The sequence below is a fragment of the Lampetra fluviatilis genome, chromosome 28 (assembly GCF_964198595.1).
Source record: "Lampetra fluviatilis chromosome 28, kcLamFluv1.1, whole genome shotgun sequence".
Classification (NCBI taxonomy): domain Eukaryota; kingdom Metazoa; phylum Chordata; class Hyperoartia; order Petromyzontiformes; family Petromyzontidae; genus Lampetra; species Lampetra fluviatilis.
This window is the reverse complement of record NC_136302.1, coordinates 13,359,960-13,383,015: the sequence shown is the minus strand read 5'-3', so window position 1 is coordinate 13,383,015 and position 23,056 is coordinate 13,359,960. Positions and strand designations below refer to the sequence as shown.

General features: G+C 46.6%; 1 protein-coding gene across 5 annotated transcripts in view; it reads left to right on the top strand.

The window, feature by feature from the left end:
- Positions 1–4,682: 4,682 nt before the first annotated feature.
- UBE4B (ubiquitination factor E4B) overlaps positions 4,683–23,056 on the top strand; it is a 37,830-nt gene continuing 19,456 nt past the window's right edge. The window contains exons 1-16 of one of the 5 annotated variants that reach the window (XM_078869830.1): positions 4,683–4,876; positions 8,121–8,298; positions 10,093–10,207; positions 12,879–12,966; positions 14,126–14,553; positions 15,120–15,323; positions 16,003–16,176; positions 17,317–17,482; positions 17,995–18,095; positions 19,481–19,595; positions 20,234–20,317; positions 20,980–21,036; positions 21,208–21,324; positions 21,615–21,713; positions 22,138–22,251; positions 22,767–22,965. In XM_078869830.1, coding sequence (XP_078725956.1) covers positions 4,853–4,876; positions 8,121–8,298; positions 10,093–10,207; positions 12,879–12,966; positions 14,126–14,553; positions 15,120–15,323; positions 16,003–16,176; positions 17,317–17,482; positions 17,995–18,095; positions 19,481–19,595; positions 20,234–20,317; positions 20,980–21,036; positions 21,208–21,324; positions 21,615–21,713; positions 22,138–22,251; positions 22,767–22,965 — 2,263 coding nt within the window. In that variant the 5' untranslated portion in view covers positions 4,683–4,852. The remainder of the gene's footprint in view (positions 4,877–8,120; positions 8,299–10,092; positions 10,208–12,878; positions 12,967–14,125; positions 14,554–15,119; positions 15,324–16,002; positions 16,177–17,316; positions 17,483–17,994; positions 18,096–19,480; positions 19,596–20,233; positions 20,318–20,979; positions 21,037–21,207; positions 21,325–21,614; positions 21,714–22,137; positions 22,252–22,766; positions 22,966–23,056) is intronic. The other 4 variants (XM_078869827.1, XM_078869826.1, XM_078869829.1 and 1 more) reach the window with 4 other exon arrangements.

Genomic DNA, 23,056 nt, shown 5'->3' with positions numbered 1-23,056 from the left:
AGAGAGGGTGACGCTGTGCTGCACGCAAACTCGGTGGGTGAATTGGACAACAAACCGGATTAAACAATAAGCAGATCGTCAACAATAAACTGGCACCGTTGGTGTCGGCGATGTGGGAAGGGAAGGGAACATCCCCTGCACTTCTAACGAGTGGCGACATTTTCTACCACGGGGGGGGGGGGGGGCGGCGGTCGACGGGAATTATGGAAGAGTGGGATTCTTAGTCTCTCTGGGAATAGTACATAGAGTGTTAGGGTGCTATAGTTTGGTTTGAGAATTACCAAGCTCACTAAGGCTCTTGAAACGCAACAAGTTAAAGAGTATTCAAGGATCGTCAACATTTTGAACGGCAGGGTGGTGCAGCGCTAACACTCGTGCCTTGCAGAAAGAAGGTCCTCGGTTCATCCATAAGAGGTTTTTTGGGGGGTTAGATCGTGTAAATATATAAATGTATCGTTAAAACTTGCCACCACCCGACACGGCCAACTCGTAAGGGTTGTCACGTAAACAACATGCTAATTCGTCACTAGTACAGCACACCGGTGTGTTGGAGAGCCAAGCCACAACATTTACAATCTGAGTACGATGTTTCGCCAGTAATTATAACTAGCTTCATCAACTAGCTTCATCAGACGACAGCCAATTATGGAAGAGTGGGATCAGGCGACAGCCACATTTGGCTGTCGCCTAATGAAGCTAGTTGAGGAAGCTGGTTGTAATTACTGGCGAAACGTCGTACTCGGTTTGTAAATGTTGTGGCTTGGCTCTCCAACACACCGGTGTGCTGTACTAGTGACGAATTGGCACGTTCTGTTTACGTGACAACCCTTACTAGTTGGCTGTGTCGGGTGGTGGCAGGTTTTAACGACACATTTATATATTTACGCGATCTAACCCAAAAACAACCTCTTAAAGATTATATTGGTGGCGAAAGTCTACGTATTAAACCGTCCTAGGTTAAATTCCTGACTTGGGTACATTTCTGTGTGGAATTTGTATGTTGCCCATTGTTCTAAATGGACTTCTTCTGAGTTCTCCAGTTCCCTCTCGTAGCAAAAAAACCTATTCTAACTAGTATTGACCAAGCATTCCAGTGCTGAAAATTAACTCCAAATTATTCATTTACGATTAAACATAACACCATCGCCCCCTACTGCGAAAACTTGGCACAATCCTCCTGCAGACTCGGGGAGACTTTCTTGGTGAACAGCGTGATCATAATAAGTCAAGATTAGACCAAATTACCCAACTACTAAATTCTGATAAAATGCATATCACAATCGTATGGACAACTTGACGATACGTTGAGAGATTAGCGCCGACGATAATTCTCAGAGGCAAATACGTGAACAGAATATTTTTTTCACCTGAGGACGATTGCTTGTGTTGAGATCGAAACGTCAGTTTTGTATCTTTTTTCTATCTACGTGACTTTACCGAAAGACCCAAAGAGTAGAATGAACACAGTTTGTAAAAAAGGGAAGCTAAATATGGACGTAGAGAAGCCCGAATGGTGAATTTAGGAACGAGATTGACTCGATTATAACTGAGCATAGGTTCCCCATTAGAACCTCATTTGCCAGTAGCAAAATATGATAATTGTTTTTTTACCCTTTTATTCGGCAACAAAACTGACACCTTTTTTTACAAGGGCTCTCATACTCTGATGGTGCATTGTCTTTGAGTTGTGCGCCTTTTGGCGTCATCTGGTCCAACACCCTGTGAGACTAGGCTCTAAGGAAAGCTGTCTCGAATATGAACCAATCAATTTCAAGGACAGTGCATACATTATCAGAGTTGTGTTTTTTGTTTGCATTCCAACTGCAGGTATTGTGGTCAATGCAAACATGACTCCTTGTAAAAAAAAAAGGTGTCAGTTTTGTTGCCACATAAAAGGGTAAAAAAAGTATCATATGAGAATAGGTTTTCCCCTTTTTTATGGCAACAAACAGGTGTTTAGATGTTAAAACATCAAACTGAAACCTTTTACAAGGAATCATGTCTGCATTAACCACAATACTTGTGGTCAGAATGCAAACAAAAACATATTATCAGAGTATGTTTTTTGTTTACTGTTATCTCCGACTCTCTGAGTTGCATTGCCCTTGTTAGGTGTCTTTGCATTAACGGGCTGGAGTTTCACTAATGTGTCAGCGGCACAAGGTTGAGCAGGACGGCTCACAGCGAATCGATCTGCTCCGCTACACGCCGCCAGCCGTCGTCAGCGCCCGGGGACGAAGAGGGCTTGGTCCCGATGTCCTTATCCGGTGCCTTCGTAGAGGCAGCCGTGGTCGCCGTAACCGGGTCCATAAGCCCCCAGGATGGGCAGGTCCTGGGTGAGTGAGTCGTCATCGTCGTCAGAAGACGGCGCAGGTGGGATTTTCTTCTTGAGATGCTTGGACATTTTCGTCCGACGTCAAGAACCACTTCTGACCCCAATTGTAATAAATCAGCTCGACGACAATCGACCGTGTCTTCTTTATTTATTTGTTCTCATGCTGGACAGCTACGCGTTCTTCCACCCTGTTCCTTCGCCCCGCGTCGCGCCACGTGAGCTATTGTCCCGCGTGCGCACGCCGCTCTCTCGCTCCCGCGCACCGCTGGCAGATGGCACGCTGGGAGCCCGTCTCTGCACCGCCACGTGGCCGATGGCTCGCGGAGACCCGAGACGTGGCCCCACTTCCGGACCTTACTCACTGACCCTGAGTCCCTTCCGGCTTTCCCTTATAACCCCTTCTCGCGTCACCCAGACCCCGCCTCTCGCCACACCCCCTCACAAACTTTCTCGATGATACCCCACGAGCACCCTCGGGCTCCGCCCTTGAACTTTAACCCCGATAGTTCCTGTTACCCGATTGGCTTAGAGGCTGAGGCGGCGAAGCCCACCCCACCGTTCGGAGACCGCCAGCATACGCTCGCATTACACTAACATGGCCACCTCTGCTCCCTTAGCCTGGATGTATCGATGGTTCTGGCTGTGTGATGGGTTGTGTGTCCCACTGGCGCGACCACCGTTGCAGTGGTTCTCTTGCGTGGACGCGCTTGGCTCTCAGCACAGTTGGCAGCGCTGCAGCTTGTGTTACACATAGACATGACATTAACTTGCTAATCCCCCTAATCTCTCCGATCAACATAGTGCTAATCTCTCATTATCACTGCTGTTGTGCGCATATGCGGGGACGATACTCTTATGCGGCAACGGAAGCTCATTTCATGCTAACCTCTCTCCCTAATCCCTCTCTCCCTAATCTCTCCCATTAACACAACTGACGTGCTTGCGTCCGGGGATGGAATTCCTTTCCAGCTCAGACCCCGCCTGCTTGCCTTTCGCTACATATATAACCTCTTGTTGTAACAGCTCTCTCACTGGTTCAGCAGTTCCACTGCTGGATTATTTTTTCCGCCTGAGGACGACCGCTTGTGTTGCGATCGAAACGTTGTAATATCTTTTATTTTTCTACCTATGTGACTTTACGGAAATAACCAAACAGTATCAATACTATATTATGAATGACTCGGTGCGATGCAATGACTGAATGACTGGATGAATGAGTGACTCGCGGGATGATATAATGACGGAGAGGATCGACGTATAATACATTAGTAAGGAATGTTCGAATAGATGAATAAATATTGATTGAAGTGATAATAATTGAATGAATAGAGAAAGATGTAATGACTGACTGAATATGCATGAGTGAGGAATTATGTATGGATTGAGTAAGGCATGATGTGATGGCTGAATAAGTTAGTAAAGAATGATGTTATGAGTAGACAGATTAATAAATGAGTAAGAAATATGATTATGAAATGAATAAGGAATGATATGACTGGATGAATGATTAAGACATTTAATGACTAGACGAATTAATAATGAATGACGTATTCTTAGGTTTTTTCGGTAAAGTCACGTAGGTAAAACATCAAAATTAATGAAAATAAAATAAAATAAAAACAAAAATCACGACGTTTCGGAGGCAACACAAGTCTCCGTCATCAGGTGGGACCGTCACAGCCGAATTAGCTGCATCTAATTCGGCTGTGACGGTCCCACCTGATGACGGAGACTTGTGTTGCCTCCGGAACATCGTGATTTTTTTTATTTTATTTTCATTAATTTTGATGTTTTACCTACGTGACTTTACCGAAAAAACCTAAGAATATGATTCCTTGCAGTCACGAAAGCTTCAAATCTAGAATTAATGAATGACGTGGTAACTTAATCAATTACTAAGGAATGAGTATGGAATTATACGGTGACTGGATGAATTAAAACACGAGTAAGGAACGATATGAATTTGGAATTATTTGATGGCTGAATGAATGAGTAAATAATGACGTGCCGATTGGATGACTAAGGAATTATGTGAGTGCGAGATTAATCCATAGGGATTTTTGCATATTAGTGAATGATGCGATGACTGGACGAATGAATGAGAAAGAAATGGAATGATGACTGCATGAATGAATAATAAATTAGTACTGAGCGATGACTAGTGAATGATTATTGAATGAGAAGACAATGATGTTATGGCTGGACGAATGAGTAATCAACTAGTACAGAATGATATGTTCACTGTATGAATGAATAATGAATGAGATACGGACGATGATACTGTGACCGGGTTGAATGAATAACGAATGAGAGAATGACGATGCGCTGACACCGCCCTCTTCTCAGCTGATCGTCACTCTGCCCCGACATGGCCGCTGCTCGCAGGATGCATCAATCGCTGCTGCACTGACGCCGCCTTCTCCTCCTCCTCTTTGTCTCCTCATCTTTCTCATTTTTCTCCGCGTCCGCCTCCTCCTTCTGCTGCTAACCCTGAAGAGACGCAGCTGCTGCCCCGAAATGGAGGAGCTCAGCCCAGACGAGGTGCTCGCAACATCCCTCCCCCAACCCGCGTCGGCGCGGCCCCTCCGCCACGGTCCCTCGCCCTCCCGGGCACGACCGCTAGGCTAGGACGAGGCTCCGCCGGGAAAGTAGGCCGCAGCTGTTGGGTGGTCGCGGCCGCGTGTGGACAGAGTCCCCGGTGGGCCCCAGTGGACCCCAGTGGGCCCCGGTGGGCCCCGGTGGGCCCCGGTGGGCCCGCGATGTCAGGAACAGGGAGGCCCCTTAGAGCATGCGAATCGGGTCGCTGTAGGTGCCTCGCCGTGGCCTGCGCAGGAGACGCGGTGTCCCTGCGGCTCCATGCCGGGTTCGAGCTAAGGCGACTTTATCTCTAACACCACCACACAGACACACACACCACACAGACACACACACCACACAGACACACACACCACACAGACACACACACCACACAGACACACACCACACAGGCACACACACCACACAGGCACACACACAGACACCACACACAGACAACACACACAGACATTACACGGCCACCTAAATGCTGCCTGCGTCTCTATCTCGCCATCTACCTGCGCGTACCCAGCCACGTCTTTACCTACTTAGCGACCCACTTACCTGCAAATGTCCACCCACCTGCATTCGTGCCGGCACATGGACCGGCGTACTCCTTCCTCCGTGCGTGGCCTCTGAGATTACAGCGGAATAAGAGTTCGTATCAAGCCGATAATAGCGTGAAAGTGGTCTACATAAGCCCGGCGTAGAACCAGAGGTATGGCAAATTAAATATGCGTCTTTGAGAGCTTCGTTTCGGATTTAATTGTTAAAGAAGTATCGGCTTGTGGAATTACAGTTTCAATAAATTAATTGAGGCAGATTGTGTGGCGATAAGTGTGACGTGGAATCCGATTCAAATGCAACAATGAGTCATCCATTTAACTTGGGCAATGTTTTGCCCAATCTTCGCCTAACCCTTGACGAGACATTATAAGACCCCTTGGAACGTTAATAGTGGGATTTTAAAGAACCAGCTCGAACTCGGAACCTGTTAGCGTGGGCCCAGCCTTGTAAACACGCGGCTCTGGCCCGCGCCTTATTACTGCAGTGTCATTTTGTTTGCGTTATAGCGCCACGCACGCCACGGCCCACGACACGGGAACCTCCTCCTCCTCCAACCAGGAGGAGGAGGAGGGCCCGTGTCGTGGGCCCCGTGGGTTTGGCGAAACTGCGATCGGGGGCCTCATTGACACCGTTAGCAGCACCACAAGAGTCGTCTTGCTCGGGTCATAAGCTCACTCTCGGTGAGTGTATTGGTCTTGTGGCTTAACATCTGAGGTGAATAATCCAGCACTTTGTGATATAATAAGAACTCCTTCATACATCTCTCCCCCAATAAATACAAATGAAAATGTATATTTTGAAATGGATTCTGAAAAGTATAATTTCGGCAGTATAATTCAACACAAGCAAACTGTGAACTGATTAAGGCATTTATTGTATCGTAGATTAGTAAAGCTTTTTTTAAATCAATGCTAGTAATTTGCCAGATGTGTTAGATTTGGGACCTCATGCCATGAAACATGAATACATAACACAAGCACTTTGCGGTCGATTGACACGAGTGTGGCGTGACCTCGTCTCTACCCGTCGGCCCCGTGTTGTTTACCGCTCATCCACCGCTTTATTAATAGTTTCACCTCGGTGCAAATAACCACAGTCATAATAACTCTGCTGTTGGGGACCACGTGCTGTGGGAGGACCTCGGCGTCAACAGCATCGTGATTTCACTTTGAGGGCACATAACATACCTGAGTATGGAAACAAAAACCTATTTAATAACGTACAATCCAACGTTTCCTTTCATTTAGCAAAAACCACGGGCCCATACGCAACCTACAATAGGTGCAGAAACAACTGTTGGCAATCCAATAATGTACCCCATTTGAGAATTGGGTTAACTTTTCTTATGGGATGAGCACTTATACGTTAGACGTTGCTGTTTGCTCAGTGCTGAAATGTGTGTGAGTGAGGTAATTTTATATGGGGAAAGTCTAACCATTTTATTATGTATTATATAGTTACATTTATTGAACTAGGACGCGTATCAAACAGAGTGAGTCCTTGCTTCTAATTATGTAGTTCACCAGTATTAACTATAATAATTTGCACTTATAATGCACCTTTTACAAATGGCCTCAAGGCAAGCCTGACTGCTTATGAGACATTGAAACTGGCCCAGAGTTTGCTATGTTAAACCAATGCTACTGGAAAAATTTACTCCCGGAAGTCCGTGTGGCTGATGAGATTTGTAAAATAAATACTTTGATTTTTTTTATGTTGAGATACAAATATGGCAAGGCGACGTATTGGTCTTTTTGGTAAAACGCACACATTATTAACAATGCTTTGCTTGTTTAAGTTCATGCAGTGTTCACATTGCAAAACCATGAGACAGACAATACCACCACCACAACAAAGATGTTATAGGATGGTAACTGCTGTGCCATACTTGCTGTACAACGCTTGCAGAATTAGCGGACTTTAGTTTGACAGAAAGAGCATTGTGCATGACTGACCTGTATTTCAAAAGCAAACTTTGTCATGTAATTGACAACCTCACAACAATGAATAATACAGTCCTTTAAATAAAAAAACACCCATCATAGCCATTGTAATAATTAACTTCCTCTGAATACCATAAGTTTCATCATCGTTGAGCAGTGTAAATCATTTTAATTTGTCATGAAACGAAAATGGCACAATTTCTCTGCATTTGCCCATTAAGTATCGCATTGCACAAATGAAAGTGGCGGTCTTGTGATGACACCTGTTATGGCTTTGTCATGTGTGTTGTGCATGCTGTGGGTGCTGTTTTTGCTATGTGCGCTGCATGTGCTGTGCGAGCTGTCAGCTGTGTGTTGCACACACACAGCTGACTGGTGGCTATGCATGTCTGCCATCCAGCACTGGAGGCGAGGGTTGGTGGATCTTCTCTGGGAAATCTGGTTTATCCGATGTGGATAAATACTCATTAATGCATTGGTAAAATATCCCAATATAGGACCACAGAATTTCAGCGATTTTTGGCACTGGTTGTGATTGGGTTCTTGCTTATCTATGGCTCCCCCGCCTGTGAAAACTACAGCGTTTTGAGATTAAATTGATATTGTTTTAAGTGTGCTGTACTATGTGAGCTGTCTTCTGCATGTTTGTGTTGATTATGCTACATCCGCTGCTTGTGCTCTCTCCCCGTGGCGTTCACCAGATCCGCAGGCGCCGCCTCGCTCGTTTGGCGCAGCCGGCCACGCCGCTCACGTCACCGCAGCGCGAGACGGCACCGCCTATCGTGGGGCCCGCAACTCCCGTAGCCTCATCACCCCCGGCCACGGCCCAGGGGCCATCCATAGCCCAGGGGCCGTCGACCTCGCCGAGCGTGCCCGTGGGTGCGTTTGTGAGGTTGCGCCTGGCACCCTGGTTACAGCGCCCAGCTCGCAAGTCTGAAGTTCAGGCTCTCTTCGCAACATGTGGCACATACTTATGTTGGATGGCAGGGTGGCACAGTGGTAATACTTGTGCCTCACAGGAAAAGCGTCTGGGTTTGATACCTGACTCAGCTGCCATTCTGTGTCGCGTTTGTGTGTGTGTTACCCCCTGTTCTGCATGGGTTTCCTCTGGGATCTCTGGTTTTCTTTCATAGCTAAACACACCCAATGTCATTGGTATTGGCCAAATATCCCAATGTTGGCCAAACATACCAATGTTTGGACAATGTTTTCGATATTTTTTTTATAGATTGAAAACTCATTGATTTAGAACTGACTTTTGTATAGTTTGATGTCCTTCCCCCGCACCTCCGATTAGTATTGTTGGCCTTGTACATTGCGAAAGAAGTTCAACATAACCCTGTTATGGCAGAATTTTTTTACTCGAGCATGGCTTTCTTGGGTAAATAAGTAATGACTATTAATGTAAATTTTACCCATCCCTCCAGGGTTGATCAAATAAGGACCACTTTGTGGGAAAGCAACAGTTGTCCTATGCTGAGATATTCCCCTGCCATCGGGATATGGAATGCCGCCTAGTTACATAAAAAAAGTCACTCCTTTAACTCTGTCCCTGGAAGCTAGTTTACAGACATGAAGGAAAATTTTGTTAATAATGGCACATTGCGGTACCGCAGTCCCCTTCTCTGATGGTCATGCACAGCATTAGCTTTGGTATGTAACTTCGGCAGCAGTGTGTGTAAACACTGGCGTTAGAGCACCGTTACAACATTGCTTGGGGAATGTGGAGTGGGGGTCACCCCAACCCCCTCCCTGTTAGGCAGAACCCGAATTCATGCTCTGCTTCCATAATTAGTGGAAATTATGCTGGCTCTGAGCATGAGACGGGCTGGGCTAACATGTCCACACTCCCACGGCAGGCCAACGTGACACCATGCGGGCTAGTGAGTTGTGTTTTAACTTCTCATGTACAAAACTGCTGTGCACAATTAAATAAAGCAATGCAAATCATAAACAAAATACTCAAACTTGCATGCATCCCCTGGCCCCCTGTTCTGGCAAACATTGCCACCAAATATCCACAAAGACATGCGAACTGCAAAGGCGTTTACATGTCTTTTTTTGCCAACGACAACCTACCCATCAACCAAGACCTCAACAATGTACCTTACTGACGTCCGATCCCCCATCTGGATTCATGCTGTCACAATCCTCAAATCTCACCCAGATCCAGAAGAACGCTGTCGAACAGAGTGAAACAATGCGGAATTCGATAATAAACACCTAATTCACAATTAATTTATCACACCTTTTGACTTTTACATTCCTCGAAGATACTGGTGTAACCATCCATTGCATCAGAACATCTCTTTAAGAAATGGAAAATTAAAGACAACGCACATTGTGACTTGCCATGCAACCCAAACTATGGACCATATAGTAATCCAGTGGATTCTGTGCTATTGTAACGTAGGAATAGCAAAATTACACGAACTCTCTTCTGAAAGCCTCTTGTATGTTTATTTAGCTATGGGAGAAACTAGAGAAACAGGAGGGAACCTTTGCCAAACAGGGAGTGAACATTCCACACAAAGGCACCAGTCTGGAGTCGAACCCAGACATACTTGCTGTGACGCACCAGTATTACCACTGGGCAACCCTTCTGCCCTTCACTGCAGTATTTTGGGCAAGCGTGCAAGCGAGTCGTGTGACTTGCTTCGTGTTGCTCCACAGAGATGAGCCAGAGCAGCTCTCTGAGCAGCTCCCCGTCGGCCGGCGCCGAGTCGCAGTCGCAAGGCCTATCGCGCTCACAGAGCATGGAGATCGACCGCTCTGCACCCGACAAGAGGTGCACATCCATCCCTCTCGCTCACCTCCAACATGCTCGCTCCCCTCTCACCATTCACTTTAAAGAGCTCTATTCAGTTATTCAATACGGGCGGCTGTAATCATCACATGATAGAAAGTTCTGATTATTAATTTGTTGATTATGGAATTCTCTAATCATTATTAATTACAGAAGTCTGCATTCACTATAGAGTTCTTGAATCAAATCATGATGCTAAATTGTGTTCAAGGTATCCAGTAAATATGTCAGACATGTATACAAACATGTAAAATCTACATGCAGACACTCGGATACAGATGCTAATACTTAGTAGAAGAGGTTTTTTTTGGTGTTAGATCGCGTAAATATATAAATGTGTCGTTAAAACCCACCACCACCTGACACAGCCAACTAGTAAGGGTTGTCATGTGAACAGAATATGCCAATTCGTCACTAGTACAGCACACCGGTGTGTTGGAGAGCCAAGCCACAACATTTACAAACCGAGTACGACGTTTCGTCAGTAATTACAACTAGCTTCATCAGGCGACAGCCAGATTTGTGGAGAAGTCTTATTGTTTTGTTACTTATATAGAGGCGTAGATGTGGTGACCACCCTTTTGCGCTCTTGCGCCACGTGGGGGGGGAGGGATTACTGAGGCAATGTACATTATGCATGTGCATTATGCTAGCCCTTTGAATTTGTCCTTCCTGTCTATCGTGTTTATTAAAATAGCCCTACCAACGGTAATCCCTATTGAAGTACGCTGCCCGTTGTAGGCATGCATTTAAATAATGTAATATTTGATGATTCGCTTCCATGCAGCAGTAAGACTGTAGCTATCCGAACGGTTAAAGTCATTTTGATTTATTTCAATTTCGATAGATTCTATAATTAGTCTTGGCCAGTAGTAGCTGGTTTTGCACAAAACTTCAACATTATCAAAATCAATTGAGTGTCTTTGTTGGCACACGTGTTCTGCTACTGATGACAGTTGCATTTGGGATCATTTAATATTTCTCTGATGTTCTTTTAATCTTTTGCTGATCATTCGTCCTGTTTGCCCAACAACAGTTATCATACGTGCAGTTAATCCTGTACACACTTTATGTCGATAGCTTCGGTAATACATATTTTGTACCAGATATTAAATTCTGTATTTTATGTACCGTGCCAAATCTGACTTGGATATTTTGTTTTTCCAAACATCTGGCTAGTTGATCAGTTACTCCCGCAATGTACGATATTTTGATCATTTTAATTACTTGGGCAGCCATCATTAGACTTCCTTTGCCAGTACCAAAATATAATAATAGGGTTTTTCCCCTTTTTCAATGCTCTTGTTTTTTTATTTGGTTTTGGTATTCAATGCCCTGTTGATTTGTGCATCATTGTAACCGTTCATTTGCAGCGCTTCTTTAACATGTTGAATTTCACTTCTCAGACTGTCACCCACCATCTGACAATTTCTTAGCTCGATGAATGAGCGTCTTGATGAGAGCAGATTTATGCGCGGGGTGATGGTGTGACTGCATTCAGATAGGCATCAGTATACGTTTTCTTTCGGTAAATACTGTGTTATTTTACCATTTCTACCCCGTCCGAGCAGAATATCCAGAAATAGTAGAGTTGTATCAGCTTACACTTCCATGGTGAACTGGATGAATGGGTTTTGCGAGTTGAGATGATTTAGAAATGCATTCAGTGTATCTTTGCCGTGTGGCCAGACCACCAATGTGTCATCCACATATGTAAACCAAGCAGAGGGTTTTAGTGTGCTTGAAGCTATTGCTTTTGTTTAAAAATCTTCCGTGTATAAATTTGCTATCACAGGAGACAAAGGAGAGCCCATTGCTGCTCCTTCCTTTTGTTTATAGAAGTCACCTTACCACAATAAGTAAGTGTTCTTTAGACAGTGTTCAGCTAGTTTTGGGATATCTTTGGCTAAACCTTTGTTCGTTACCAGAGTGTCAAGTAATTTAATTGACTCGTTGACTAGAACCGTGGTGAACAGCGAGGTCACATCAAAACTTATGAGAATATCATTAAGATTAAGCTTAATATCTTCAAACAAATTTACGAGATGTTCAGAGTTTTTGATGAACGAAGAGGTCCTACCGATGTAGGGCTGTATTTGTTTCATCACGTATTGCGCTAATTTGTACGTGGCAGAGCCTATTGTACTAACTATGGGTTTTAATGGGACATCAGGTTTGTGAATTTTTTTTTGGTAGCCCATAAAGTTCCAAGGGCTCGCATAATGCACATGCATAATGTACGTTGCATCGGTAATCCCCCCCCACATTGTGCAAGAGCGCAGAAGGGTGTGTCAACACATCTACGCCTCTATATAATGAACGAAACTTCTCCACAAATTTGGCTGTCATCTGATGAAGCTAGTTGTAATAACTGGCGAAACGTCGTACTCATTTTGTAAATGTTGTGGCTTGGCTCTCCAACACACCGGTGTGCTGTACTCGAGATGAATTGGCATGTTCTGTTTACATGACAACCCTTACTCGTGGGCTGTATCAGGTGGTGGTGGGTTTTAATGACACATTTATATATTTACGCGATCTAACCCCAAAAAACCTCTATTATGGATGATATTGGTCGTGAAAGCCTACGTGTTAAACCGAGTAGAAGGTTGAAATGTTGAACTGAGAGGGTGATGAGTGATGGGTTGTGCAGTGGATCTCAGGTGGATGTGGACTCGGGGATAGAGAACATGGAAGTGGAGGAGAGCGACCGCAAGGATAAGCGAGGCCTGAACGTAAAGGTTAGTGATAAAAGGACGTGGCCTCGATCATATCGCCTATATGGGCGAATACAAATCAGAGGGCTGAGCTGCCACTGCTGAATTCTTGGGTGTGATTCCAGGATTCACCTCTGCAACAAATTGAAAACCTGTTACCACTGTGCCCTGTCATCGAGATGTCGGCAGCTGGCGTGGTGTTGCCCACATCACTATCACCTGCGCTGTGCTGGCCTTAAAAGGCACCCTCTAATGGCACTTGCCCAACAGTTAATGCAGTACTTTGGATGCTAAGGTTGGTGGATCACACCAATTCATAACAAGTAAACCCGTAAAAACAAAGTTTTTCACTATAAATCCTTTATATGCGTGGCGGTTAGAGTCCTCTCGTCCTCTGGCTTGAGATGGCTGCCACCTATGGGTCAGATGATTGTCTGCCACCATTAAGCAATTGGTAATTAAATATTTAATTTTTTTTCCCTAAACAGTGTTAAAAAACGAGCGAAAGATTTGCATGGTCCTAAGCAAGCAAGCGAACTTAATATAAAGGATTTAAAAATATATTCGCCTGTGGAGGACGCGGGGATCGATCCCGCGACCTTTGGCATGGGAAGCGAGGGCGCTTCCAACTGCGCTACTCCGCCACGGCCTGTGGAGGGGTTACGCTCTGGGCTCTTACACTGTGACGTTCAGCCAAAGCCATGAATGAGTTCTATTTGAATATATGTAAAATAATTTTTTTTGCCTAAAAAGTGTAAAATTTTGGGATTTTTTTGCACGAACATTAATTGTCTCGCACAACGAGTCTGTGTGGAAAATGTCAGCTCGATTGGATCACGGGAAGTGGGTTAAAAAACGACCAAAAGATTTGCACGGTCGTAAGCAAGCAAGCACGCAAGCAAGCAAGCAAGCGAACTTAATATAAAGGATTTAAAAATGGGTCTTCCCCTGTTCTGGATGGGTGTCCTCAAGACTATTACTCAATTGGGATTTTACACAGCAGCAACATTGCCTCTGACTGTGAACACTAGCAGGACCAACCTGAGAAAGTCTGCTGTACTATGTGAGCTGTTTGTCACGTGTGCTACATCAGCTGCTTGTGCTCTGCGCTCTTCCTTGAGACTCAGTGAGCCATTCCTTGGTAAACAAGCATTATAGTAATACAAAGTTATTGTATACACAGGGCTTGATGCAGGCCTCGGACGACACGGAGATGACCAAGGACCAGCTGCTACAGCTGGTATGCAAGATCCTGCGGGTGTCGTGGAAGCAGCCTGGCCGGGACCTCATCTACCTCCCAGCGCTCGCGGCCGAGTTCCTTGCCGCCCCACGGAGCGTGTTTTCCGACTGGAAGGACCTGGTGGGACAGATCCTCGTGGAGGTGCTCGTGAACCTGACACGCTCGGATGTGCAGGCTCCTGCGGATCTCCCTTGCTCGGTGGACTCCGTGGAGGAAAATCCGTTCGCCGGTCTTGCCACCGGACCCCTCGCAGCATCGCAGCCGGTGCCCGTGCCCCCCGGGCGGCGAGATGTCTCCGGCAGCGACCCCGTGGCGCTGTGCAGCTTTCCCAGAAGCCCCGGCGCATGCGGTGGAGAGGGTGCCAGCTCGAGGTAGGACCTGGGCGATCGTGACTGTCGCCACTCACTTGCGTCTCTAGGATTCAGGTCTCTGCTGTAAATCCATTTGCAGTGTGAATTGGCTAAATAACAGGCAATTTTGTGTCATCGCCTGGGCACTGTATTAAAATGCATGACTGAGGTTTTAAATATTTTTTTAATCAAATTTGTATGGTACCACTGGGAATGCACAGCCTGAGTTTGTAGCTACGAGATAAAGAGTTGTGCTATGGGTTTTCAGTTAAATAAACAATCCATAACTGTAAAATAATTCAATTACCCACCCGAGCAACTTATAGCAATGTGACACACTCTTTTATATTATTTTGGTGACGTACTCAAATCTATGTTAGTACGGTAAAAAAATTCCATCCCTTCGGTTGTATTCATCATTATTGTTTTAGTTTTACCTCTATTAGTCCAAGCGTGTCGCTTTTGCTTTTTGAGTTCCTTGCTTTTGCAATTATCCTGTGTCGTCTTTATTTCCTTGTATTTTCCTCTTTGTTTTCTTTCTTCCCCATTCTCCCAACGGCTCTGCGATGTCTCGCGGTTTCCACCAGTCTGGGTGGCAGTCAGGGCACAAGTCTGTACAGTGCCAGCCCCAGCCCCTGGTTCCGGGGTCTCGGAGCGTCAGCCCTCCCATCCCGCCCCTCTCCCAGACCATCCCCGCCGTCCCCCTTTCCTGCCACCGCCGGCGCTGCTTCTCCGACCCCAGGGCAGTTCGTGCTCAATACTCCTGCTGTGCACAGTCCCATGTTCATTGGGTACGAACGAGCAGAGTGGTCCCTCCTTCCTCTCCACCACCTCACCTTATCTCGTCTTTCTAGCATGCACCCACCCACACACACAGACACAGATGTGGATGCAGACACTCGGATGCAGGCTCACGGATGCAGGCTCACGGATAGATACGCTCAGATCTAGGAGAGCAATATAAACTCCAAAGGGACATGTAGACACTATGGCATGGTTGGCGACGTACGGTGCGAAACAAGTTCAGTATACATACAGTACATAGACATGCAGACACAGTCTTAGATGTGTGCGAACCTGAAAACCCACAGACTGACAAAAGTGACAAAAAAGAACACTTAAACTTAGACACACACTGACAACTCATAAATAGACAGAGACTTTCACACATGGACAGTCACACACAGAGACTTACACAGACCTAATGGCACGAAAACACTCGTAAGCACACGTAGAAAAACACAGAATTTGGGCAGCTGCACTGTGTTTACATGACAGTCAAACAAACCACTCTTTACTTATAATTTTTATCCGATTGTTTATCATCCAACGTTTATTCATTCTTTATTTCCTTTTAAGTTCTTTCCACATTTAAATGTTCTGTCTGCTTTCACTTTTTGTACTGTCATTTTATTTCCTTCTGATTTCATTCTTTCTTCTCCGCTGCCATCACCGCTGCTCGCCGAGCAGAACCCCGCAGCGCGCGGCGTTGGCAGCGTCGCCACGCCTTGACGACCCGGTCGCCCTCCTCCTGTCTCTCGTGGCGGCTCACGGACCGCGCCGCCACCGCTCGGGCCACGGCGGTGATGATGACGACTTCGATGATAACGATGATGAGGATGAGGAGGGTGTGCTCGGCACCAGGTAGTCAGGGGGATGAGTGGGGGCGCTGCCTTCACGATCAGCTTGTACAACAACGCAACTCAAAACCACACAGCTCTTCTCTACTAGCTACATGCTGGCTGGGATGTATACCGAATGGCTCTTCTCTCTGCTAGCTACACAGCTGGTGTTGTGTGTTGCGGGCTGACTAGCATGACTTGGAAGTAGGGGTACTAGATTTTGTTTAATTTATCAAAAGTTTAACTAAATAAAAATACGTTTATTTTATGAAAAAAAACTATTAAGTTCTTTATTTACGTCGTGTTATGCTGCATTGTGCTCACTGTCGAGGTGTATCAGTGGATGTGCTGTGGATAGGCTTACCCCTGCCATAATATTGAGGAATTTCCACCACTGCCTCAAGGCTTTAAATGGGAGATGAGCACACATTCAATGCTCATTCCAGCAGGACATCAATAATGACATTTTAAATAAATGAATAACATTTCCAATGCATGAGGAACAGTCCAGGACACATCACCTAGGTCTTTATCTACAAGGGTTGTTTGTTAGTTTAGGTTGCACATGTGGGCGGCAGGATGTCACAGTGGTAACACTGGTGCCTCACAACAACAAGAGTCTGGGTTTGGTTCCCCTCTCAGCTGCTCTTAGCAAATTTTCCCACGAGTGTGAAAATTTGGCAAGAGCCTTCTCAAATAATAACACGTGAATACTGATGGAGGTGGAGAGCGCTGCTAAGTAGCCGTGCGTTGCTAACTTTAGACGATGTTTCCGGTCTACATGTTATTGTGCGTGCCACGTGCCAGTTGTGCTCAGTGTGAAGCTCGAGGTGTGCTTGCTGTGGCTCCCGATGAGTCTGACAATTGTGGATTGTTTCTCGGGGTGACACTTGCCACCGGCGCTCGGTGTCACTCCCAGTGAGATGGACATGTGTCGTTTGTGCTCAGTGTGATTGGGTGCGTTGTCGTTTTGCTTGTGCCAGCGTACACGAATTTTGGTTCCCCCAAATATTTCTTCCCCAGGGTAACAACTTGCACGAGTGACGCTGTGTAAAAAAAAAACATCGATATTATTATATTGGGGGCGCGAAGGGATACTCGGGGGAAGCACCGTGACATTCTGTAACGTAGGTTTTCCCTGGCCGGGGGGTTTTTGCCGCAGCAGCAACAGCAGCGCCGCAATCGGCAGTGACGCGACGGCGCTGTGCTTGCCAGCGGAGCACCGCAGAGACGTCTTCTCGATGGAGAGCTGCGCAGAGACGCACGCGCTCAACTACCTCATCGAGTGCTTCGACCGCGTCGCCATGGAGGAGAGGGCAGCGCCCAAGGTAGCGCATTGCGACACGCGCCCAGCCGCAGCACCAGCCTGTGGCAGTGTGAAAGCCGTTAAACCATAACAAATTGAACATAAACCCGGTGATTGAAGATTCAACACTCGCTACCATTTCACTCCAGTCACTCGCTCCCCAACAATCATAGCCATCAGGCCAAGAAAATTTTCGAAGTTTTCACAAAATCTACAAAATCCTTACAAAAAACAATCTAAAAATAAATGACCACACCACTCTCTGTGCAGCGTTTGTGCAAGATTGGAAAATAATTACTTTCATGAGTTTGTTTTACTTTTTCTTTACATTAAGCTGCGTTCCAGTGTGATGAACGCATGTATTTTAACGTGAGCACAAGGGCGTACTTGTGTGAGCTTAACGCATGTGTGCGCTTCCATGGGCACATTCCACTCTGTGGTCAAATCCCCTCATGAAGTTATGGGTCTCTCAATTGACCGCTCCGCCAGCTCGTTGATGAGATTTTCTTTGTGCTGCTGTCCATGGGTGTGCAGATGTGCAGCCTTCCCGAGGTCGGCCGCGTGCTGGGGCAGATCCGCACGCAGTGTGTGGCTCACGCAACGCTCGTGCTGCAGGGGGCGCTGACCCAACCGCGGTAATGCAGAGACGCGCGCACACACACGTGCACGCGCACGCACACGCACACATGCACTCAGCCGAAGTTGGAACACTGCTGTCATATACCTGGGGTGGAGCACCCAGTTCCCACCTAACTGCACTCGATATCATTTAACGTAAGGCTGTCAGGGTGATAAATGATCCAGCACTCACCAATTCAATCCAATTACTCACCGGTGGTCAGTCACCTCCTTGTCACTTTTTTATTGCTACTTTTTTCGTTAAATTGTTTTGTCTCATCCATTCTCATGTTCAACTACCACACTGCAGGTCACAATGCTTCTCTTTCTGATTCTTCCCTCGTACTGCTTCACATTGGAATTCCCTCCCATCATCGTCTCTTTTTAAATCCTTTATATTAAGTTCGCTTGCTTGCGTGCTTGCTTGCTTGCTTGCGTGCTTGCTTGCTTGCTTGCTTACGACCGTGCAAATCTTTCGCTCGTTTTTTAACCCACTTCCCGTGATCCAATCGAGCTGACATTTTCCACACAGACTCGTTGTGCGAGACAATTAATGTTCGTGAAAAAAAATTCCCAAAATTTTACACTTTTTAGGCAAAAAAAATGTATTTTACATATATTCAAATAGAACTCATTCATGGCTTTGGCTGAACGTCACAGTGTAAGAGCCCAGAGCGTAACCCCTCCACAGGCCGTGGCGGAGTAGCGCAGTTGGTAGCACCCTCGCTTCCCATGCCAAAGGTCGCGGGATCGATCCCCGCGTCCTCCACAGGCGAATATATTTTTAAATCCTTTATATTAAGTTCGCTTGCTTGCTTAGGACCGTGCAAATCTTTCGCTCATTTTTTAACCCACTTCCCGTGATCCAATCGAGCTGACATTTTCCACACAGACTCGTTGTGTGTGACAATTAATTTTCGTGAACAAAAAATCCAAAATTTTACACTGTTTAGGGAAAACTAATTAAATATTTAATTACCAATTGCTTAATGGTGGCAGACAATCGTCTGACCCATAGGTGGCAGCCATCTCAAGCCAGAGGACGAGAGGACTCTAGCCGCCACGCATATAAAGGATTTATAGTGAAAAACTTTGTTTTTACGGGTTTACTTGTTCCAAGCTCTTATAACAATCTTGCTCAATTCACAAAATGCATTTAATCTACAACTTTGATTTGTGGTGTTTGTTGGTGGCTGCTTGGCAGTGTGGCCCTTTGAGCCCGTGCTCATCAATTGTCGAACTATTGCAATAATTTCTCCTGCAAAAAATGGTCAGGACCCTCCTGAAAAGGAGTCTTAAGACTCACTGAGGTTTTCATGGGTGATCAGGCTTAACTATAATAATATTAATCTCTTCCTCATCCACACAAACGTTCTCCTGTGGCAAAATGTGACTGGGGCAGATCTGCACTACAGCCGTCGCTGCTGGTGCCATACCTGCTGTGCCGGAATTTGCCGGTCGGCTTCATTCAGGAGATGGTGAGGGCCTCCTGCCTGGACCAGGATGCGTTCAGTCAGGTGAGTTGTGGGGTGGGGAGGTGAGTTGTGGGTGGGGATGTAGGCATTGAGCAGAACACCTCATGGAGGTTTGTGGCTGCAGGTTGAGGAGACTACAAAATCTACGTCGGGCTTTCCAGGTGATGACGCTTAGCCTCCATACCACAAGTTCTCCTCAATCCTTATAATGTCTCCATTTACCTTAAACATTTACAGTCACTCCTCGCTTAACGTTGGGGTTGCGTTCCTGGAAAATTTGACTTAAGTGAAGCAACGTAAAGCGAAACCAATTTTCCCAAAATAAAAAATGAAAATACGGGAGGTTATGTTGCTGTTTTGAGATGTAGTATGCACAAATAAGGCTATATAAAGTATAAAACAGTAATCATAATTATATTGTTCAAACTTGATTTGTGTGTCTATGTTGTTTGTCTCTGTGTTGTCTGTGTTGTCTCTCTCTGCTTGTGTGTCTGTCTGTGTGTCTCCGTGTCTGTGTCTCTCTCAAATTTAGTTCTACCTGATGACAGTTGCATGTGTAGCAATCGAAACGTTGTACTCTATTATTTAATTTATTTTCTTTCAACGTGACTTTACCGAAAGAACCAAAGAGTAATTCTATTGTTTTAAAAGAAAGTTGCTGCTGTTGTTGTTATTGGCAGGTGTTCATGCCAGTGGTGCAAGGCCTTGCCCAGGCCTGCTGCGAGTGCTCGCTGGAGAATGACAATTTCAAGTTCCCGCTCATGGTGAGGTCCCTGCAGCCACCCGGCTATATATGTGTATGTATGTTGAGCTTCTTTCGCACCGTACCTAGCCTACCGTGCTAAGCGGAGGAGTGGCCACGAGAGGCGCTGTGTTGTTGTTCGGCTGACAGCGCTCTTGGCAACCACTACTCAAGGACATTGCTCCCTCTTGGAGGGTGCTTTGGGTTGTGTAAGCTGAGGGATCCTCCACGCGTGGTTATTTGGATACCTTGGTGTAATGCTGTGGCACAACATCTTTCGTGAACCCTAAGATTATGCTGCTCGCCTGCTGCAGGCTCGTATATTCATTAGTAGTTATGAATAATGCGCATAATGTTAATCATTGGCCAAAGTAAATTAAAATAAAATTCAAATAAGAATTGGTAATAGTCAATATTTCTGAGTGGTTGTTCCTCTGAGATCATAACACCTATTTAAGAAGCCGGATCAGGTGACGTGGTTAAGTCTGATTTTCTGGATCTTGTCCTGAAGATGATGCAGTTTCAAGGGAAACATCGTGTCTAATTGCTAAATTTAGGTGGGAGAATTGTTCTTCAACTTACCGGTTGGTGAGCTCATTGGCGTTAAAATAATAATTGGTGAGCGCTGGCTGCGCTGGCGGACGGGGCTGTGTGTTGATGGCTTCTGGCTGCTGTGGGCTGCAGGCACTGGCGGAGCTGTGCGAGGTGAAAGTGGGAAACACTCGCCCCATCTGCTCCTTGGTGGGTCCCTCTCTCCCTCCCGCACCCAACTGTAACGACTGCACTCAGCCTGTTCAGGCGGCCACATGACCCATTGGTAGCATCGATTATTGTAGAGGTTCCCAGTTCAAATCCGGCATACCACCCTGGTTAATACTGCGGCGGGCATGAACCATGCATTGTGGTGCGTAGGTTGCACTGCACGAGCTGTGGCTGCCCGACTCGCTCACTGGTGGGGGCGGCCGCGAGCTGCAGCGTCTCTCCTTCATCGGCTCTGTCTTCTCACTCTCCGCCTTCTCCGAGGACGACGTGAGTCGCGGGGCATTGGCACCCGGAGGTACAGGCTAGGGTGTGGTGCAGGGATGTGGTGCAGGGTGGCGTGTTATGTGTCGGGTGTAATGCAGCACACGAGAAGAATTGGAGAGGGCAGTGCAATGTGCATCGAGGTGGTGCACTGCATTGTACTAGTGTACAGGAGTGGTAGTGAAGGGTATAGTGCAGTGTACATAGAGGTGGTGTGCCGTGCCGTGAACTATGCATTATATGCGAGATGCTGCACGTGCTTCGCTGTACGCGCTGTGTTCTGTGTTGTTGCACAGCCCAAGGTGGCAGAGAAGTATTTCTCGGGGCCAACACTCACACTGGACAATACGCGCGTTGTCAGCCAGGCCCTGCAGCATCACCTGGAGACGGCGCGGGTGCGGCGTGCACCTCACCACCAGCACACACGCACTTATATATGCATATTACATTTGAAAAAGGACACTGTATATTGGGATTACACATAGCATCATTACCCTCAGTTGCCAGACTAATGCGGAGTCAACATTGTGCCGCACAGGGACATCTGCCAATGGTGGTGCCCTTTGAATGTTTGAAATGAGATGCGAGGCGATTAAATAATAATAATGGTTTGTTTTCGCAGGAGACGTCTCCGACTGCTTTACATCCAATAAGCAACTTAACCTTGCTATTAAGTTGCTGGGCCATTTCAGCAAGTGCTGTGTAAATAAAAATATTATAATTAAGCTTAGATTGCCAACAAAGAGTACCAACAGAGTGTGCCCCCCGTGCCCTGACGCTGCCTATGCCGTGCTGCTGCCGCTCTGTGACTGTGCGCAGATGGAGCAGTTCAAGGTGCTGCACAGCATGCTGCTCAATGGAGGCACGCGGGAAGCCACGCTCGCGTACATGGCGGCCGTTGTCAACCGCAACGGCAAGAAGTCACAGCTGCAGGTGCAGAGGCGCCGGTTGACATGAACTATCTTGTGAGGTCCGCTTGAAATCACGGCTTGCCAATGAAAGGGTGTTCACTCAAATCCTGGTCTGGAGTAAACTCGGCCCCTTCCAGCTGAGTCTTAGGGATGACTCAGCTGGGTAGGAATGTGGAATTTCTACCACCGGAGATCAGGGTCACCCATTGTTGTTTGAGCACGAAGCCACCTAGATATTTTAAAATAAAATTTAGCATAGATGGGATGATGGCCACTGGTCAAACCTAATGTAATGGCAGCGATTAGCACAGTTGGCTATGTACGGTGCGAGATAAGTTCAACATACGTACAGCGAAAGTACGTCCACCGCTGGGATGGAGTGATGAAATCATTTCGCGTGCAGGTGCTAGTTGGATTGTTGCAGCGCCAAACAGATGAATGCAGCTTCAGGAGGCCTTTGTGTAGCAGTGGATAGATTGAGGGTGCGACACGCGAGGTCTCACAGGTCATCTCCCTCGCCCTCCCGCATCCTCGCAGACGGATGACCGCCTGGTGTCGTCCGATGGCTTCATGCTCAACTTCCTGTGGGTGCTGCAGCACCTGGCGGCGCGGATCAAGCTGGAGACTATAGACCCGCTCTACCCATTCCACCCGCGCTGCCGGCTGACACTGGGCCCTGACGAGACGCGGCTGAAGGCGACGCGCGAGGAACTCGCTGTCTGGCTGGAGCGACTGCGTGAGTGGCGGAGCGCCCCGGCCGGCCAGCAGAGATATCTGTCAACTGCAGCCAGCAGTGTATTTATACTGCTGGCTGCAGCTGCTGCACA